The sequence below is a fragment of the Oryx dammah genome, unplaced genomic scaffold (genome assembly GCF_014754425.2).
Source record: "Oryx dammah isolate SB20612 unplaced genomic scaffold, SCBI_Odam_1.1 HiC_scaffold_11, whole genome shotgun sequence".
Classification (NCBI taxonomy): Eukaryota; Metazoa; Chordata; class Mammalia; order Artiodactyla; family Bovidae; genus Oryx; species Oryx dammah.
Window position 1 is genome coordinate 31,640,087 of NW_024070195.1, and position 17,992 is coordinate 31,658,078.

A 17,992-nucleotide genomic window follows, 5' to 3' on the forward strand; every position below is an offset into this window, starting at 1 on the left:
GCCACTGTTGGCTAGAGGATGGTAGAGAAGAGTGCCTGGGGAGAGGAAGGTAGCTGAGCGCATCTGATCATGGGAGAGCTTCCGCCAAGAAGCAGGATTTCTGGACCCAGTCAGAGTGCTGTCACCTTCAGGGAGGACCTACCTGCAGAGCTCTGTGTGGACGGGCAACTGGGAAGACATCAGTTGGCGATGGAGCTCCTGTTTGTGTCCATGTTGACTTTAGATTCTGCAGACATCCTCATCCAAAATGTATTCTGCATTCCTTGAATGACTCAAGATGGTGCCCTTCTTCCAGGACAAGGACTGACGATGGGGAGGGACAGTAGCAGTGGGATGAGGGGGAGAGGGTGGCTCTGATCCTAAGGAGTTTCCAGGTTAGCCAAGCCAACAGGGAGCCAGCAGAGCAGGGAGCACCTCAAGTGTCTCCTGAGACTCTGGTTCCCTGCATCTCATGTGGGTTCAGGGAGCTCTTTTGTCAGTTTTCTGTTTTACCATGTTTCTTAGAGGAGTATTGTCTATCCCTAATTTTAAGCGCCAACAAGCCAGCCCTGGTTAAACATTAGAATCACTTTGAGAGTTAAAAAAACAAAAATCACTTGAGTTCTCCATGTATGCTGAGTCGCTCCAGTTCGTGTCTGTGTCTAGCCTGCCGGGCTCCTCTGTCCATGGGATTCTCCAGGCAAGAAGACTGGAGTGGGTTGCCGGACTTGAGTTCTATCCCAGATTAATGAATCAGAATATCTGAGTGTGGGACCTGGTTGTGGCATGATTAAATGAATTTTAGGATAGACTTTTCAAGCTTTATAAATCGTAATTTACTGACATAAAACACTAATTTTGCAAAGAATGTCCCAGAAGGGTCCTGGATTTACCTGACCCTGTTTAGTAAATCTCATAATTCAGATTTGATTTTAGTGCCACAAGGCTTTTAACCTGTCTTATTTGAGAGGTTTGGATAGATGAGAGCTCACTGAACCCAACTGAGAAGCCTGGTGACAGATTTTGTGATTTCTCTAAGTTTTGTGATATGGAGATGCTCAGTTTAAAACCTTCACTCAGGGACTTCCCTGGTGGTCCAGTGATTAAGACTCCATGCTTCCACTTAAGGGGGCCCTGATTCAGTCCCCATGCCACGCAGGATGGCCAAATAAATAAGTAAATAATATCTTTAAAAGATAATTGGCAAAATAATTGAAATTTAAAACAAATTAAAAAAAAAAACCAACATGCAGACAACCAGAGCGGAGGGCAGGATGCGGAACAGTGGAATCTCTGTTGTCACAGGATTCCAAACAGCATTCTTTTTGTCAGAGAATCAGTATTGAGACATACCCTCGTTCTGTATGACGATTATAGGTATTGTGGGCTCATTCCATGAATGAAGGGGGAATGGATGTGGGCTCATTCCATGAATGAAGGGGGAATGGATGCATGATCAAAAGCTGGAACTAATTCCTATAGCATCTTGAATAATAATTTAAAAAATGTCAAGGGAGGAAAGCAAAACTTTGACAGTGGGCTAATTAAGTTGAAGGCATGTTTCCTCCATTAGGACTGGTATCCTCTGGAGGAGGCTTAAGTGAGAAGACGTTGTCTTCAAATTAAACCCATGTGGGAAGGAGTTCTGTTTATTTGAGACTGTGGATTTGTATTGCTCTCTGGTTTTCTGCACTGTGGTGCATTTCTGAGGTGGAAGAATTCCAGTGTTCAGATCTTCTGATCCAAGCACGGAGAGCTGTAATCAGGCCTAAAGAATAGCATAAGGGTTCCATCAATATTTGTGGCCAGGGTTCCCAGATATTCAGAGAACACAAAGGCTTCCACTGGGCTTCAACAGAAAACTGCCAGGAATCTGTCACAGACCTGATCCCTCAGCTTCATCCATCCATCTTCCTGGAGTTACAAACCTTTGTGTCTGGTTCCTGAGCTACTTGAATACATTGTTTGGTGGTGGAACGTTGCTGTGCATATGTCCATGGTTGTACCAACAGCTAACCAAATACGAATCACTTTCCGTTTTCCCCTTCATGGTCAACGTGATCCTTCCCTGGCTTAGGAATACTCATCTCCAGCCGATGGACAGTGGCCGTAACTCTTCCTGTGTTTGCTTTCTCCATTGAATGTATTGCTCCACACCCAAAACCCTGGACACAGAGGTATTGTTGAATTTTTGTGGCATCAAAGAGAGAGATCTCCCGACTCTTTACTAAGGCATAGTGTTTCACAAATAGTGATGTTTAATAAGCTCTTCCTAAATGTTTGTCTTCTGTGCTCATGACAATAGCAAACATCATGTTTTATATGTATTATCATCGAGTCATGAAACAGCCCTGCAAGGTAGATGTTTCTTGCCCCCAGTTTGTAGAGAAGGAGCCTGAGGGTAAGCTTGTATGTGAGTTATCTGCTGGATAATAAGCCACCCTAACTCAGTGCCTTTAAACAATGAAAGCATTTATTTTGTTCATGAACTTGCAGTTTGGCCAGGGCTTGGTGGGAATGACCCACTGGTTGTCATTTGGGACAGTTCAAAGCCTGGGAACTAGAACTATCTGAAATCTCACTAATTCACGTGTTTGGTGGTTGAGGGCACTTGTCAGCTGAAAACTTAGCTGGGAATGTCAGCTGGAACACTCCATGGTGCCTCTTCATGGACTCTGGGCTTCCTCACAACATGGGGGCTGAGTTCCCAAAGAAGACACAGAGAGCCAGGCAGAGTGTGTGTCACCTTTAATGACCCGGTCTCAGAAGTCACATACTGTGACATTCTTCTTTTCATCTAAGCTGGCATAAAGGTCCACCCTATTTCAAGAAGGAAAATACAGACTTTTCCACTGGAGAGCCCATGGGACTGAAAATTGTACTATAGCCACTTTGGAAAAATAAAATCTGCCATAGTAGCTGTTTGATATCAGGGCTGGAATCTGAACCCAGATCTGCCCAGCTCTACAACCAGCCCTTCACACTGCACCACAGAACTCTCTGAAGTTAAGGATACAAGCCTGCCTCTAGGGCAGTAGAATGTAGTTGTGTTAAATATTACACCCGGGGTCAATGTAGCAGAAAGAGTCAAACTCAGAAACAGAGGATTTGGACTTTGGGACCTTCTAAGGCTTGGTGTAGGTTTATGATATGAATGAGAATTGTTCTGTCTTCTGAAGCATGGTGGAGTCACTTGGAAGACTTATCAGGGCAATCAGCTTGCATTTCTTTTTTTTTTTTAATTAATTTTTATTGGAGTATAGTTGCTTTACAATGTTGTGTTAGTTTCTACTGTACAACAAAGTGAACCAGCTATATATATACATATACCTCCACTGTGTTTTTGGATTTCCTTCCCATCAAACTTAGATTTCTTGTGTCCTTCCTGGGTTCCTAGGGTTTCATAAAATGAGAGCCCCAAATAAATCAAGTCACCAAGTTATATCCATGCTAGTTGAAGGCTTAGCAGTTAGATTATTGGAAGGACAGATCATTTGATATTAAAAAACAATAATAAGAACATGATTAAATGCTTACTAATTAGCAAGTCTGATTTACTAATAAGAAAAGCTCAGGTATCTAATAACTGGGGAACTATTTAATTGAAATGAGGTGAATTCTATGGTAATACGTTAACAATGGACTGAGACAGGACAAGAGACAGAAGTAACAAGGAAGGATTAAACCAAGCAAGCTCTGCAGCATTTCAACATTCTTCCTTTTCTTTCCTTTTCCTTTTTTAAAAGTTCAGAGTAAACTATATGATTATGGGCCTAAAAGCCAGAGTTCTTGCTGTCTCGGGGAGGATAATCATGTTCTCAGGACTAGATGAGTTCTCAAAATTGTACAAATGTAGTACACTTTTGATGTAGGGGATGAACTATTAGCTGAGAGGGCAAAAGTTAGGAAGAGGAGGATGTCAGCAAAGGAATAGAAGAGTCATGTGTAGGACCGTGGGGCCCACTGCAACGTGAAGGGGTGGCATCCTTCGTTCAAAATGATTAAAAGGATTTCGAGACAGCAACCACAGAGGCTTAAGCCAAGTGTGGGGCTCTTCTGAGCGCACCTTTACCAACGGCACGTGTGTAAGGCAGCAGGTGACAAGGCAGGTGGCAGAGGGCCGAGTTTTAAGAGGAGGAGATAGACAACAGTTCTAGTGACGAGAATAGTCAAGTAGGGGTAAGTCAGAGAGGCAAGAAGGAAGGAACGCAAGGAGAGAGGAATGGAAAGAGGAAGGGAAGGAGGGCGGAAGGAGAGGAGGAAACACGGGAAGGAGGGAGAGTGCTTAGTCCTAGAAAGTGACTGAAAGAGAACTGTTTTATAAGGAGGTGGTAAAGGACTTCCCTGGTGGTCCAGAGGTCAAGATTCCACACTCCCAATGCAGCTGGTCCAGGTTTGATCCCTGGTCAGGAAACTAGAGCCTGCATGCTGCAGCTAAAACCTGATGCAGCCACATACATTTTTAAAAAAGAAAAGAGGATGTTAAGTAGAAGCAGGACTGGCAAGAATTTTGAGAAACCATGTCACTTGTACGAACAGTTTGGACATGAAACAATAGGAAGGAAAACACATAGAAATGGAAAGAAGGGGCTGGGAAAAGGGGGCATTGGCGTGGTGTTGGGCTGGAGGAGGCGGTTCTTTCTTGGAGGGTGTGTGGACAAACAGGAGGGTGAGTACCGACTCTGTGCAGAAGCCATAAGGCTCAGGGCAGGCTGAAGGTTGCTCCCAAGAGGCCTTGAGCCCAGTAATATTACTCAGCTCCTTGAATTATAGGCAGCCTTGGGCCCAAAGCCATTATCAGAACAGGCTGGTAACTCAGGTTCAGGGTATCTCTGGACCCTGCTCTCTTAGTCAGACACTTGAGCCAAGTAGCCTTCTGGGCACGGAGCCTACAAGTTCCTTTGGGAGGGGATATTTACATAACTATGTTCAGCTGTTTATAAAAACCATCTGGTGAGCTAAGGTGTTGATGACACATACTAAATTGATGGGTTACCTGTCTCAAGTAATATTTTTAAATTCACCTGTTGTGATGTTTAATTTGCACGTGTCATTTGGCTAGGCTGTCATGCCCAGGTATTTGGGCAAATATTATGCTGACTGCTTCCAGGCAGATTTTTTATATATATATAAGATGCACATTTAAATGAGTAGACTTTGAGTAAAGCAGATGACCTTCTATCTTGTGTGCGGGCCTCATGCAGTCAGTAGAAGGATTGACTGGATGAAATAGAAATATGGCTGACAATGTCTGAAGATGAGGGAATTCTGCCAACAGATTGTCTTTGAACTTGAACTGTGGCTTTTCCCTAAGTCTCCAACTTGATGACATAGCCCATAAGGTTTTAGACTCACCTTCTTCCACAATCAGATGGAGACAATTCTATCTCTATCTCTTATCTTTAGCTCTGCAGCTGCTGCTGCTGCTGCTAAGTCGCTTCAGTCGTGTCCGACTCTGTGCGACCCCATAGATGGCAGCCCAGCAGGCTCCCCCTCCCTGGGATTCTCCAGGCAAGAACACTGGAGTGGGTTGCCATTTGCTTCTACAATGCATGAAAGTGAAAAGTGAAAGTGAAGTCGCTCAGTCGTGTCCGACTCATAGCGACCCCATGGACTGCAGCCCACCAGGCTCCTCCGTCCATGGGATTTTCCAGGCAAGAGCACTGGAGTGGGGTGCCATTGCCTTCTCCTATCCACACACAAATCCTGTTGGTTCTATATCTCTGCAGAACCCTAACCAATACACCTGAAATTCTTCATATGACATTGTACAGGCAGCCTTCTGCATAGAGCTTATTCAGCCTTTGTAATCAACTTCAGATAAATGCTGACAACCTCTGAAGCCTCAAATGTATACTTATTACCTGTTTAGGAGATCAAACCAATGAATCCTAAAGGAAATCAACCTTGACTTTCTTGGAAGGACAGATTCTGAAGCTGAAGCTCCAATACTTTGGCCACCTGATGTGAAGAGATGACATTGGAAAAGGCCCTGATGCTGGGAAAGATTGAGGGCAGGAGGAGAAGGGGACAACAGAGAATGAGATGGTTGGATGTCATCACCAACTCAAGGACATTTTGAGCAAATTCTGAGAGATAGTGAAGGACAGAGAAGTCTGGCGTGATGTAGTCCATGTGGTTGCAAAGAGTCAGACATGACTTAGTGACTAAACCCAGAACAACAACTGAATGAAAAATGCCTAGAGTGACCCCAGTGAGTTATGCCTTATGTGACTGCTGAGAAAAAGAATGTTGTTTCTTTAAGGGTAGAACTTACCTTCTTCAAGTGGACCACAAATCACCAAGTCTCATCTCTATTCATGAGAGGCTGACCAACCAAATGATTGGAATGACAGATCATTTGGTATTAAAAAGATGATCATACTAACGCATATCATCTGACTGATATGAAGAAAGTGGGCAGATCCAAATACTATAGAAAGTAAATACTATAAGGAAAAATTCTTTCTCTTCCATTTGATATGAATCATTTTAGTGCTATATAGATGAACTGTTTTATCAAAAGAAAGTCCTCTTCTTGTCGTCTTTGTCACTTCAACATTCTTTCCTGTAAGAGAGTAACTAGCCTAGAGAAAAGTTAGGAATCAAGAATTATATCCCTGGGAGTTCCCTGGTGGCCTACTGGTTAGGATTCCAGACTTTTACTGCTGTGGCCTGAGTTCAATCCCTAGTCAAGGAACTGAGATCTTGCAAGTCGAATGGCACAGCAAAAAAATTATATTCTTGATTCTGCCATGGGCCCAGGCTGTGCAACCATGGGCAAGACATCTAGCCTTTCTGGGCCTATTTCCTTACAACTGAAAAGAAAGAGCTAGATCATATTGTGTCTGAAGTCAACTCCAACCCCACTGCTGCAGAACTTTTATCTGAAACTTGAAAAGAATGTTTAACCGCTTAAGTCCTGAGGGACAGTTTTCATAGGCTAAAGCAACAGAAAGTTGAAATGTGACATTTAATTTCTTTGGAGAAAATTCAGGCTTCTTTCTTGACCTCATTTAGAACTTAATTTTGTGGGATTTTTTTTAAAGGAATAGTTAAATAGCCTAAAAATCTTCCAGTTTGAGCTATCAGATATTTAAGCATCTGTTGTAGTCTGGGTCCAATCATAAGAGAGAAGCCACATAGTGGTTTTAATGGGAGAAGTGTAACATAAAGCGATAATTATGATACCAGAGTAACCATTACATATAAGGACACTCTATATGGTATACTCTAGGGCTGAAGGAGAATAGCCAAGGGGTGGCAGACTTGGAAGGGGTGCAGATCTCACTGGAGAAGGTATGGTCAGGCCTGCAGAAAGCATAGAAGTTCACTCTTCTGGCGAGGCCAGAGCTGTTTTGGAATTGCTAGCCAAGCAATGGGCCACCCTCCTGAGTTCAAGAGGGAAGCAGATGATCAGCCCTGGGAGCCTAGGTGAGCAGAAGGATCCAGGGACTGGTGGGTACAGGGGACCTTCAGACCACACGGGGCTTGCAGAGTAAGTAGCAGATCTGTGAGGCCACCTAGACCACAGGCAGGCTGTATGCAGGTGACATGGGGCCTTTCACTTCTGTGTTCAGAGGGCTGCAGAAAGGTTATCAGCAGGTGAGCCTGCAGAGGCCAGAGGGATCACTTTTTGACTTGAGGCTGGAGACCTGACCCCCGAGCCCACACCAGACCATCAGGAGAGCCCCTTCTTTCTGCAGGGTCCCTTCCATGCTCTCTCCTGCGAAACCCTACCTCCACGCTCACTTTAGAAATGCTGAAAGGAATTCCTACCGTTTCTCACCCAACATTTATTGAAGGGTGCCTTTGGAGCTGGGAAACAATAAATTGGTAAGTGACACGACATCTGTCCAGCTTAAATGGCATCTCTCCTCATCCTGCTATTTCTTTGGGGTCCTCTCTGAATCATTCTTCTCTCTTCTGGATCTTGGTGCCCACAAATGACTTTGGGGCAATTCTCAGCTTTCCTTTATTGTCTGGAGACAAAGCTCTATGTACCTTGGTTTGTTTGTGGAGTGTCTGTTGTTCATTGACTCCTGGGTTCCTGAGGTCCTTTCAGAGATCCTGGGAGGTCACACTATTTTCAAAGTCATCATTTCTCCCTCAGGTTGCTATTTTGTAGGTAAAATTTACTGGGATTTTAGTGCAAATAAAGGAAGTGGTATAGAGTTGTCATACACAAGGGAAAAAAAAAGAGCCGATCTCATTTATGAATGATTTTGACGAAGCTGTTAAAGTTATCTAATGTAATTAAAATCTCAGCCCATGAGTACGTATCTTTTAAACATTCTGGTGGATTAAATGGAAAATGCATATTTAGCTCTTTGGCCGCATTGCCAAGCACAGTGATTGTCTCAGGAGAAGTACTTGTGCAATTAGCTGACCAGTAGTTTCTCTCACAGAACAGTTTTTACCTGAAAGGCAACCAGCAGACAAACCATGGTTTTTCCAGACATTTCCTGGAAAATGAAGGAAATGAGCTTGTCATTTCAAGACTAACAGCTGGCGGTATCCATTGCCAATAATAAAAGACAAACTTTGAAGAGAAAATGAGAATATTGCAAAATAGATATTTGCCACTAGGAATTTGACAGCTTCTCCTTGCTTAAAATTTTCTGATGATCTTGGCAGTGATATTACTGAATGAGATATTTTTCTATCATATGAGAAAATGTATGACCATTTGCAAGATTCAAGTCTGTGAAATGTTATTTTCGAAATGATGAATTTGTGATGTGACAAAACCATTCATGAGTAAAAGATCCATTCAAAGTGCGAGATAGATGAATTTTTTTTTCTTTTTAGTCGAAAGGAAGAATTTCATTGATAGGGTTTCAAATTCCACCTATCAACTAACTTTTAAGAAACTACCACTTGTTGAGTTTCGGTATGGTATAAAAGAAAAATACTTGCAATTATCTGAAATTATCTGAAAAGGCTATTAAATTACTCCTTCCTTTTCCAACTATGTATCTGGGTAAGGCCAGATTTTTTTCATAGACTCCAAACAAATAGGAAAATACTGAATGCAGAAGCTGATTTCTCTTAAGTCAGTTAAAGATTTTGTAAAACTATAACAATGCCACTCTTCTTACTAAATTTTTTCTAAATATATGATTTGTTTATATTAAAATATGATGTTTCTGTTAACATGTAATATATTTGTTGTTATTATTATAGTTTAATGAATGAGGAAATAAATATGTTTTAGCTTTAATTATAATACAGTAAATATCGATAGCTATAACCCACATGAACAAAAGCTCTTTAGTTTCCTCAACAATCTTAAAAGGCACAAAAGTATTCTGAAACCAAAAGAGTTGGAAAACTGCTGTCTTAAGCTGATAATTTTCCATTAGCTGCTTGATTTTAGAAAATTGCTGAAAGTTATAAGTGCAAAGATTGAGACTTAAGGTCACAGGGTGAATCGGAGGCAGAGGTGGGTCTAGTACCATAATCTTCTGCTATAAAGCCTTCAGCAACCCAAGTTTCTTTCTCAGGATGCTCTTTAGAGGGCCAACATCAAAATTTTGAGATACTCAAGTCATAAAAATGAAGCAATGTCATCCTTCCCTTAACATGCATGCTTTCTAACAGGCACTCAGTTTTAGGTACCTGGGCTTGTTGCTGCTGAAGGCAATGTGAATAAAACATTAGCCAAGCTTACCATATAGTGTGAGAGACTACGTCATAGCATATAATATGACTTAGTTGGCATACAACATATAATGTATAATCATACAACCTATATAATTGCATCCTGCCATTACTATTATATGTACTATTACATAGTGTATAATGGTTTATGTTTTTTAAAAAAATTATTTTTATTTGTTTGACTGCACTGGGTCTTGGTTGTGGCACACTTCTGTCTTCTTTATGGCATGCAGGATCTTTAGTTTTGCAATGTGGGATCTAGTTCCCTGATCAGGGATTGAACCCAGGCCCCCTGGATTAAGAGTGCTGAGTCTTAGCCACTGGGGTGCAAAGTTTATGTGTTTATGTATTATTACAGCTTAGATGATATAGAATGTATTAATAATACAGTATAATATAGCAAAGTATAGTATAGCATATACATGTTCTAGTAAATTGGCTTAAAGCTCAACATTCAGAAAACAAAGATCATGGCATCTGGTCCCATCACTTCATGGCAAATAGATGGGGAAACAGTAGAAACAGTGTCAGACTTTATTTTTTGGGGCTCCAAAATCACTGCAGATGGTGACTGCAGCCATGAAATTAAAAGACGCTTACTCCTTGGAAGAAGAGTTATGACCAATCTAGATAGTATATTCAAAAGCCGAGACATTACTTTGCTGACTAAGGTCTGTCTAGTCAAGGCTATGGTTTTTCCTGTGGTCATATATGAATGTGAGAGTTGGACTGTGAAGAAGGCTGAGCACCGAAGAATTGATGCTTTTGAACTGTGGTGTTGGAGAAGACTCTTGAGAGTCCCTTGGACTGCAAGGAGATCTAACCAGTCCATTCTGAAGGAGATCAGCCCTGGGATTTCTTTGGAAGGAATGATGCTAAAGCTGAAACTCCAGTACTTTGGTCACCTCATGCGAAGAGTTGACTCATTGGGAAAGACTCTGATGCTGGGAGGGATTGGGGGCAGGAGGAGAAGGGGACGACAGAGGATGAGATGGCTGGATGGTATCACGGACTCGATGGACGTGAGTCTGAGTGAACTCTGGGAGTTGGTGATGGACAGGGCCTGGTGTGCTGCAATTCATGGGGTCGCAAAGAGTTGGACACGACTGAGTGACTGAACTGAACTGAACTGAGGGAAGAGACTGGAGAAGGCAATGGCACCCCACTCCAGTACGCTTGCCTGGAAAATCCCATGGACAGAGGAACCTGGTAGGCTGCAGTCCATGGGGTTGCGAAGAGTCGGACATGACTGAGCGACTTCACTTTGACTTTTCACTTTCATGCACTGGAGAAGGAAATGGCAACCCACTCCAGTATTCTTGCCTGGAGAATCCTAGGGATTGGGGAGCCTGGTGGGCTGCCGTCTATGGGGTCACACAGAGTCGGACACGACTGAGGCGACTTAGCAGCAGCAGCAGGGAAGAGACAGTACTTTAGGGTCACAGCTGGCTGGCAGTTGTGTGCACGTGAGGCCCATGGAAAAGTGGAATGATGAACTTGGGGAGTTTGCCAGCCGCTGTACATCATTCTCCTTTGACCCCACTGTTGGCATTCATTTCCTAGTGCTGCCAAAATAAATGACCATAAACTGGGCAGCTTATAACAACAGAAATGTATTCTCTCACAGTTCTGGAGGCTGGCAGTTTGCAATCAAGTTGGCAGCAGGGCCATGCTCTCTCTGAAATCTCTAGAGAAGACCTCGCCCTACTCTCCTCCAGCTTCTGGGGTCTGCTGACCATCCTTGGTGTCCTTGGTTTGCCGATATTACCATCCAATCTCTGCCTCCATCTCAATACAACATTTTTGTCTGTGCCCAAATGTTTAGGGCCCACTTGAATCCAACATGACCTCATCTTGACTCAATTTTATCTGTAAAATTTTGCTTCCAATTAGGTCACACTCACAGGTTCCGTGTGGACATGAATTTAGGAGGGAATGTTATCCAACCCAGTTCACCATGTCTTTGACTACCCCAGCCCCCATTGCTCAGAGCCTCTTTGGACCACAGTCCATCTGGATTTTTCCTCCTACCTTCCAGGGCCTGGGGTCCCCCTGAATCCCCCGAAGTTCTTGGTTGATGTTTCAAGTGGCTGCCACAAGCATACCACATTTAACCCATGAGTTTATCAAATGGTTTATATGGGGCACAGGACTGGTTAGTTGGGAAGGAGGAAAAGAGGAAAATGAACAACTCAATACTAAAGAAATAATAACCCAATTAAAATACAGGCTAAGGACTTGAATAGATGTTTTTCCAAAGAAGACATGCAAACATTCAACAAAAAAAGAATTCTCAATATCAGTAATTATGAGAGGAATGCAAATCAAAACCACAATGAGATCTCACCTCAAGATAGCTATTCTACAAAAAACAAATGACAAGTCTTGGCCAGGATGAAATTAGCACCCTCACACACTGTTGGTGAAAATACTAAGTGGAGCAGTGACTATGGAAAACAGTGTCGTGGATCCTCAAAAAAATAAAAAATAGAACTACCATATGACCAGTAATCCGACTTCTGGGGAGTCAGCTAAAATAACAAATCAGAATCTGAAAGAGATATTAGCACTTCTGTGTTCATTATGACTGTATGTCCTAAGTTGCTTCAATTGTGTTCAACTGTTTGTGGCCCTATGGATAGTAGTCCACCAGGCTCCTCTGTCCATGGGATTCTCCAGGCAAGAATACTGGAGTGGGTTGCCATACCCTCCTCCAGGGGATCTTCCTGACCTAGGAATCAAACTCATGTCTCTTATATCTTTTGCATTGGCAGGGGGGTTCTTTACCACTAGCACTACCTGGGAAGCCCTATAGCACTATTTAAATAGCCGAGATATGAAAACTGCCTAAATGTTCATTGATAGATGAATGGATAAAAAAACTGATGTATACACACAGTGGAATACTATGCAGACTTAAAAAAGAAGGAAATTCTAAAATGTGTAACATGGATGAATTTCAAGGACATGACGGTGAAAGAATTAAACTGATCCCAGAAAGACAAATAGTGCATGATCCCACTTCTATGAAGTAACTAAAATAGCGACTGAACTGAACTGAAAAATAGCGAAAGTCATAATATCAAAAAGTGGAAAGGTGGTTGCCAGGGGCAAGGAGAGGGGAAAGTGGGGAGTTCCTAATAACAGAAATACAGTTTCATTTGAGCAAAGTGAGTAAGCGCTGGAGAGCTGACAATACTGCTTGCACAGTGAAACATGTCTTAAGAGGGAAGATCTCATGTTAAGTGTTCCCAGCACAAGAAAAGGGAAGGGAAGGGATGGTGAAGCTGCAAGAGAGATGCAGAGACAGTAAGACAGACCCCTTGTGTTGTGTTTCTCTTGGCCTTTTGGCAATTTTTGTTTACTGCATCTAGAATCCTAACAAGACAAGAGTGGACACGGGGGGATGGTGACTGCCACCAGCCTCTACAGCCCGCAAAGCTGTGGCATGTGGACTGCAGTCTGGGATGTATCCAGACATCCCCAGCGCCCTCACCTCCGGCTCCATGACTTTGGGTGACTGTGCTGCCTGTCTGGGCTGGGTCCTCAGGATGGAGTCTGCGCATGGCAGTTAAGAACTCTGGGTCTGGAACCCGATTGCCTGGGTTCATCCCAGGGGCTCTCAGGCCAGTGATGTCCCCTGTCTGTAATTTCCCCTCAGCTCCCACGTCTGTAAAAGGATAACACTATCTCACTACCCAGGTTTCACATGAGGAATAAATGCATTAATAATGTTATGTAAAGCAGGAGTTGCCTGCAGTCTAGTGGTTAAGACTCTGTGCTTCCAATCGAGGGGCTTCAGGTTCAATCCCTGGTTGGGGAACTAATCCCACATGCCAGGTGATGTGACCAAAAATAAATGAGTAAGAATAAAAGATTTGAATTGAACAGAGAGCTTGTTATTCATGATAATGCAATTTAATAAAAAGCAGTATATGGAAAGCACTTAGAACAATGCCTGCCAATATAGACATTCATTGGTATTATTATTATATGAATTTTGGGTTCAGCTAATAAGAATGCCAATATTTCTGTAGTTCCTACTTCAAGTATCTTATGAGTATCCTCACTCCCACCCTCACCACCAGAGGTAAAGACAGATAAGAGTGTGTGGCTTTTGTTTTTGAATTCTCGGCTTGTCACTTACATCATAACCGACCCCAGGGAAAAATTCCTTTGTCAGGATGTATTAAGGGACCAAGAACCTGTCAAAAGGGTGCTTCTTGAGAAAGATACTTTTAGGAACTGGTGTCATCAACTCAAGTTTTGCACCAGTAATTATTAAATCCATAGTTGCCTGTCTGAGTGTGGCTTTATCAGTAACGTTAGCCCTGTGGTCAGGGTGGCGCCTGCCCTATGCCCTCTGCCTTTCTGATTTTCTATAACCAAGCCTATGGTGTCTGAAACACTCAGAGTGGATCTGTTTCCATCGCCAAGGAAAGTAAGAACTGAATAAGGATGGAGTTCCAGGTAGAGTTAAGAGAAAGGTGAAATAACTGTAATTTCATAGCAATTACCTACAAGCAACACCAGCAAAGGCACCAGTTTTCCATTATAAACCTGAACCTCTGCTGGGAGTGATGGGCCAGGTATAAATAAGCACACACTGAGGTTCTCCTGTATGAAAGAAGACATCCACACCCCTCCCCACCCCAACCCCACAGCAAAAAAAGCTGCAGGGGAAAAATAATGTGCTGAGCTTGGAGGGCAGTTTTTTCTCCTTCTCTTTCAAAAAAAGGAAGAAAAAAAAGAAGTCTTGGTAAGCCCCCACGCCAGGATGTTGGTGGGATTGTTGTCAGCTTTTCAAGCGAGGCTATGGGCCTTTCTTCTGGGGATCCTCCTTGTGGGTGGATCCTGGTCCTGATGAGGCCACAGTTGCCAAGGTAGCCAAGGACAAATTAGAGTGAGTGGCTGGGACTTCCCTGGCGGTCAAGAAGTTAAGACTGAGCTTCCATTGCAGGAGGCACAGGTTCGATCCCTGGTCAGGGAACTAAGATCCCACATGCCTTGAGGCCAGTACAAACAAAGACATCTGAAAACAAACACACAACAAAAAAAAACACACCCTAAAACAACAACAACAAAAACTAGAGTGAATGGGTGATTTCTCCCTCCAAGTACCATTTTGGGGCCAGTAAACCAGGCTCCTTTGTCCATGGACATCTCCAGGCAAGAATACTGGAGTGGGTTGCCATTTCCTTCTCCAGGGGATCATCTCAACCCAGGGACTGGACCCAGGTCTCCTGCATTGCAGGCAGATTTTTTTACCATCTGAGCCACCAGGGAAGCCCCAAACAGAGTGAGTAGGTGATTTCTCCCTCCAGGTACCATTTTGGAGCCAATAAACCACTCAGTGGAAATAAATCACACAGAAATCAGTTCTCCAACCTTTTTTTTTCCTGTGTTTGTTGAAAATATGCTCTATAAAATTCACATCTCTGCAGCCCACTCAGAGGTAAAAGTGGACTTGCCTTTCAGAGAAAAAAAATTCTGTTTTGAGGAGGGTACTGAGAAGGGGAAAGTTGCGGAGCAGGAGTGTGCAGGTCCTCAATAATGCTGTCTGCCGTGATTATCTGTGTGTACCTGTCTCAGGCCCTGGTCTACACCTAGGAGGGTCCAAAGAGCCTGAGTAAATGCTGTTTTGAATGCCCTGTGTACAGTGCTTTGCACATGATCAATATGTATTCACTGTTCAAAAGAATAATTTAACAAATGAATAGGTTATTGACACAAGGTCAAGTAGTAGTCAGAACTAAGTGGTACATTGATTAAAGTCTTGAGCCTGCAGATTAGATAGAAAGAGGTCAAAATCTGAGGATCTGTACTCATGACATCCTCATGAAGCAAAGACTAAAGGGTAGAGGATAAACGATAGAGGAATATACTTTGGTGAGGTTATTGATATAACTGAAGGAAAGCATTTCAGATAGTTAGAACTGTCCTCAGAATGGACTGGTTTGAGAGATATAAATTGCTGGTGAGTGGAGCTATTCAAGCATAGACAAGATGATTACTCAGGAGTACAGAAGTTGGTCCAACATTCTTGGTGTCAGATTATGTGATGTTAAGGGGTTTCCTGGTGGCTCAGATGGTAAAGAATCTGCCTGCAATGCGGAAGACCCGGGTTCAATCCCTGGATCGAAAGATCCTCCAGAGAAGGGAATGGCAACCCACTCCAGTATTCTTGCCTGAAGAATTCCATGGACAGAGCAGCCTGGCAGGCTACAGTCCAGGTCTCAAAGAGTCAGACATGACTGAGCAACTAACACTTTCACAACACTTTTCCTGTGATGTTAAAGGTCTCTTTTTCTCAGTGGTTTCAGAAAGTTATGGGTCTGCATAATCACCATGCTGGAAACTCACATTCAGTTCCACAGAGTTTATTGAGCCCTTACTCTCTGCCAAGCGTCACCCTACATTAGGAAGACAATGATAAATAATAAAAGACAGCTTTAAAGGAAGGCTGGAGCATGGACTTAGGTCTCCTCAAACTGGCGTCTAACTGTTAGAATCCTATATGCCTTCTTGCTAACGTGCACAAGCCGACTCAGGACTCTTGTGCTTTTCTTTTTAGGCTGGAATCGATGGGGAAAGCATTGGCAACTGTCCCTTCTCTCAGCGTCTCTTTATGATCCTCTGGCTGAAAGGAGTTGTGTTCAATGTCACCACGGTGGATCTGAAAAGGTAAAGGATGGTGCGTTCCGTGAGCAATAGGTTTCGCTGCAGGAACAGATGACTGTCCATGACGGAGGGCGAAAACCTTCTCTCGGCTCCTAGCTGCCTCCTGCTCATACCTCCTGGGCCAGACCCCTAGTTAAAAGGGAGGCTGAGAAAATAAGCAAGCATCACCCCTGGGACAGAGCAAGTCCCAGTTTGCAAGGAAGAAGGAGGGACTGGGCACTGGGTATCGCGACCGAGTGTCTGGCACAGAGATGGGCATGGACATCTGAAAATCCAGAGTGAGCCATTCCCATCATACTAATGCCCTCATCCTGGGGGACCCCAGCCAGACTCCAGGTGTGAGAGGTTGAGTTTCCAAGGAGCTGAGATCCAGACCATTTCTCCCACTACGTTCCCATCTTTAGAAGCCCTTAGTGTGAAAGCTCTGGATTAGAGACTGGGATGGAGTGTTACTAGTATTCTGCTTCTAAAGTGCAGTTTTAATGACTGTTTAAAATTCCAGCATCATTCATCACCACGAGCCACACGCTTTCCTTCTTGCTTCTCTCCTTCTCCTCTGCTTCCCCTTTAAATGGGGACTGGCTCAGACGCATTCTCCCGGTGTTCATCTTCCTCCTCGGTGAGCTTAGCACACTCTCCCTGCCACCTTCATGTCAGTTATTCCATACCTAGACCCCTGCTCTCCTCTTGCTGTTTCCAATTGCATTTTCTGTTATCACTTTAAAATATCTGTTTTGAAACTTGTACCTTCATTTTCCCTTTGAGTTGAGTCCCCCCCGCAAAAAAACACCCTGAATTCCTTTGTTCTTTCATTTTTACGGGCACTGAAGCATTTCCAGCTTCTTCCTCTTGCTGCCCTCATTGTCCATCAGTAGCCAAGCGTCCTCTCTCCATGCTGTTTCTTACTTCCGAGCTCTCTCATCTATTCTCAAAGCTCACACTTGGTCCAGGTCCCACCGCTGGTAGTTAGACAGTCTCTTTGTTCTTCAAGCTGGTCTTCATCCATCCGGGTTCTCTCTGTCTGTCTCTCCTCATCCTTTATATTATCATAAGGATGTTCTTCCTAAAACAATCTTTTAGGATATTTTCCCTAAAATAATTCTTTAACCATGTGGAGAGATGGTGCCCAATTCCCAGGACCAACCCCATCTTCTGGGAAACATTCCCCTCCCACCCCACCACTTTCAGGCACATCTATCCCTCAACCTCCCCCAGACTCACCCAGCATCTATGGTCCCTGCTGCCCGGCTCCATCAATTTGCATCTCACCAGGTTATGATATCTACAGTCCCAATACTTTACAATTAGCCTTGCTTTCCCATTTAAAAAAAATCACATAAAGTGTGAATTTTTTTCTTCCTTCTATTCAAGGAAACCTAGACACACATTTAAATGGCTTGTTTAAGGTGCCCATCTACAGTTGGAGGGGCTATCACCAAAAACCCCATCTCCTCGGTTCAGATACCATACTCTTCAGGACTCATCAGTTATGAAGTTTGTTTTGTCATTCACGGGAGACCTTGAATCCCTCAAGGGCAGGTTGAGATCATATTTAAGTTTCTTTGTATCTGTCATAGCAGCTAATTCATTCATTCAGGGGCCCAACTAACCTCTGACGAATGAATGAACACATCCATGCAATACAGTGTCTGCGAGAGCTGACTTTCGT

General features: G+C 43.3%; 1 protein-coding gene across 2 annotated transcripts in view; it reads left to right on the forward strand.

The window, feature by feature from the left end:
• CLIC5 (chloride intracellular channel 5) overlaps positions 1 to 17,992 on the forward strand; it is a 169,590-nt gene that overhangs the window by 100,291 nt on the left and 51,307 nt on the right. For both annotated transcript variants that reach the window (XM_040249537.1, XM_040249538.1), the window contains exon 2: positions 16,217 to 16,326. In XM_040249537.1, the coding sequence (XP_040105471.1) occupies positions 16,217 to 16,326 (110 nt within the window). The remainder of the gene's footprint in view (positions 1 to 16,216; positions 16,327 to 17,992) is intronic.